The sequence below is a fragment of the Sciurus carolinensis genome, chromosome 11 (assembly GCF_902686445.1).
Source record: "Sciurus carolinensis chromosome 11, mSciCar1.2, whole genome shotgun sequence".
Taxonomy (NCBI): Eukaryota; Metazoa; Chordata; class Mammalia; order Rodentia; family Sciuridae; genus Sciurus; species Sciurus carolinensis.
In genome coordinates this window covers 123353011-123356337 of record NC_062223.1, presented here as the reverse complement: position 1 = coordinate 123356337, position 3327 = coordinate 123353011, and the positions used below count along the sequence as shown (strand labels likewise).

The 3327-nt window shown below is 36.0% G+C and overlaps 1 protein-coding gene across 1 annotated transcript; it reads left to right on the top strand.

Annotated features, from left to right (window-relative positions):
- Nucleotides 1–1968: 1968 nt before the first annotated feature.
- Nucleotides 1969–2910, top strand: LOC124959688 (olfactory receptor 150-like). The gene has a single exon (XM_047518034.1). The coding sequence runs from the start codon at nt 1975–1977 to the stop codon at nt 2908–2910; it is 936 nt and encodes a 311-aa protein (XP_047373990.1). The 5' UTR covers nt 1969–1974.
- Nucleotides 2911–3327: the final 417 nt, after the last annotated feature.

The following is a 3327-nucleotide window of genomic DNA, read 5'->3' as shown; positions in this document are numbered from 1 at the left end:
CACCTAAATTCTTCCTGACCCTGTGTGCCACTGTGCAGACCCACCAACAATGGATGAGGGGCCACATTTTTACCCTGTTCTTGTCAAACTGTCATGATGAATGTGCAATCTCCCTGGGGTTTTGACTTAAATTCCCTGAATAATAAATGATGCTGAACAAATGTTTAGGTGATTATTGGTCATTTGTGTATCTCATTTAAAAGAGTGTTTATTCAGATTCTCTCACCTATTTTCAATTGGACTATTGGTCCTTTTAATTGTTTAATTGTAAGATTTCTTTATCTAACCTGAGTACAATTGATACCTTAGTTATGTTATTTGGATTTTGTTTCAATACTGTGTGCTCTTTTTACTTTCTGAGTGGCATCCTTTAAGAAAAAAAAATTCATTTTTGTTTTTACTCTTTTTTTCCTAGGGTTAGCCTTTGATTTTGATATCTTATCAAAGAAGCAATCATCAAATCCAAGTACACAAAGATTTAGTCTGTGTCTTGTTTGAGTATTATTTTTCTTACATTTTGTTCTGTGGCTCATTTGAGTTTACTTTTGTGTATAGTACAAGAAGGAGGTTCAAACTGATTCTTTTACATGTATATCCACCAAATTTTGCCAGCAATGTTTATTGATAAAATTGTTCTTCACATATTGTATTCCATAGAACAATTCATTCATCAAACATGTGAATTTGTTTCTGAATTGTTAATTCTATGTTGCATTGTTCTGTATATCTCTGTATTTGTGTGTATACATATATTTATGATAACAAAACACTGCCTTGATTACTGTAACTTGGTAGTGACTTTTCTAATGAGAAAATGGAGGACCCCTAAATTAATTCTTCTACATTATTTTTGCTTTGATTACATTGTTGCTTGCATTTACATATAGATTTTTTGATCAGCCTGTCTAGATCTGCGAAAAACTGTGGGAATTAGATAATTTGGGAATTCTGTGGGGTTTTTTGGTTGTTTGTTTGTTTTATTTATTTTTTTTATTTTTACTGTGGGATTGAACCCAAGAGTTCTTAACCACTGAACTACATCCCCTGCCATCTTCACAAGGGTCTCACTAAGTTGGTTAGGGACTCACAAATTTGCCAAGGATAGCTTTGAATTTTTATTCCTCCTGACTCAACCTCGCAAGTCACAGGGATTTTAGGCATGTCCCACCATACCTAGCTAGGTTTGGTCTTTTTATTCATGAACATGGAATGATTTTCCTTTTATAAATGGCTTCAATTCCATTTGACACTACATGATTTTATGTGCAATGTCTTCCATAAAATATTTTCTTATTTTTTATGCTATTACAAATACATATTTCATTGTTCAATGAAAACTTGTAGAAATACAATGGAGTTTTTATGTTAGTCTTATATGCTACCACCATGCTAGATTTTTAATTATTTTTATAGGTCCTTTATACAGATTCTATACAATTTTTCACAGTGAACATTATGCCACTTACACATGTACAAATGGAGAGATTAATACTTCTTGCTTTACAATCTGAATGTCTTTTAATTTTATTTTCTGCCCTTATTGCCCTTGTAAGAAATTCTAGCATGATAGTGAATAGCAGTGCAGGGAGTGGACATCTTGCCTTATTCATTATTTTAGGGGCAAAGTCTTTTGGTCCTATACCACTGAATTAACTATGGGTTTCTTATGAATGCTTCTGCTATATTACTATGTTATTAGTTATCAGAGTAGTTTTGCTGGAGTTCAGGGACAGGGTGATACTAATATCAAATTTTAAAGCAAAGCACACAGATAAGGATAGTTGTGTTATTAATTTACATGTCATATATTCCTATGATCCTAATGTCCTTGACTGCTAACACATTGCAGGAGCAGGAAAAAAATGGATATAACTGTCTGAAAAGATTTGAACTTTGTTTCACACAACAGTGATTAGACAATATAACTTATTTCAAAATTTTTCTTCTTTTCCTACTTAGAATTCTCAGAAGATAATGGCAGAAAGAAATCATTCTACAGTGACTGAGTTCATCCTGGCAGGATTAACAGTCAAACTAGAGCTCCAGCTGCCCCTCTTCCTCCTCTTCCTAGGAATTTATGTGCTCACAGTGGTGGGGAACCTGGGCATGATCACACTGATTGGGCTCAGCAGTCACCTGCACACCCCCATGTACTACCTGCTTAGTAGTCTCTCCTTCATTGATCTCTGCCAGTCCACTGTCATTACACCCAAAATGCTGGTGAACTTCATGATAGAGAAAAACACTATCTCCTACTCTGAATGCATGACTCAACTCTACTTCTTCACTATTTTTGCAATTGCGGAATGTCACATGTTGGCTGCAATGGCATATGACCGCTATGTTGCCATCTGTAACCCCTTGCTTTATAATGTGAACATGTCTAATCAAGTCTGTTCCTGGATGGTAGCTGGGGTGTATAGCATGGGCTTGACTGGTGCCACAGCTCACACTGTTTGTATGTTAAGGGTGCTTTTCTGCAAGGACTATATAATAAATCATTACTTCTGTGATCTTTTTCCATTACTGGAGCTCTCCTGCTCCAGTACATTTATAAATGAGGTAGTAGGTCTGTGCTTAAGTGCATTTAATATCTTTGTCCCAACTCTGACCATCCTTAGCTCCTACATCTTCATCATCACCAGCATCCTGCGCATTCGCTCCTCTGAGGGCAGAGCCAAAGCCTTCAGCACCTGCAGCTCCCACATCTCAGCTGTTGCTCTCTTCTTCGGTTCTCTAGCATTTATGTACCTGCAGCCATCGTCAGTCAGCTCCATGGACCAAGGGAAAGTGTCCTCTGTGTTTTACACTATTATTGTGCCCATGCTCAACCCTGTAATCTACAGTCTGAGGAATAAGGATGTCAAAGATGCCCTAAATAAGCTTCTTGGAAAAAGAAATTTTCCATAGAAATAGTAGTTTGCTTAGGAAGGAAATTATAGAATTTTGGTAAGGAAATAGTCCATTGAGAACAATAAAAGCCCACAAATCATCAGATTGCTTCTAGTAGCTAAGTAGTTATATGAAAGGTGCCTATGGGAAGATTATATTCACAAGATTAGAACATGAAGGGCAGCACTTTTCTGGGATGCCCAGAATCTATCTACCTAGCATATCCTGCATCATATCTAAATATTTTTTAAGTTCTTCAACTTAAAAGTTCATCTTTTACATGTTTGGAAGATGAGTCTTTATGGGCAGCATTCACTTGCCCTAAGTCAGAGAATAAATACATTTTATCATTATCCTTTGGTATTCCCACTGCTTTGTGTACCTGGCCTTTTTAACTATGTGTATTAGTAAATATTTTTGAAAGTGTGATCTTTG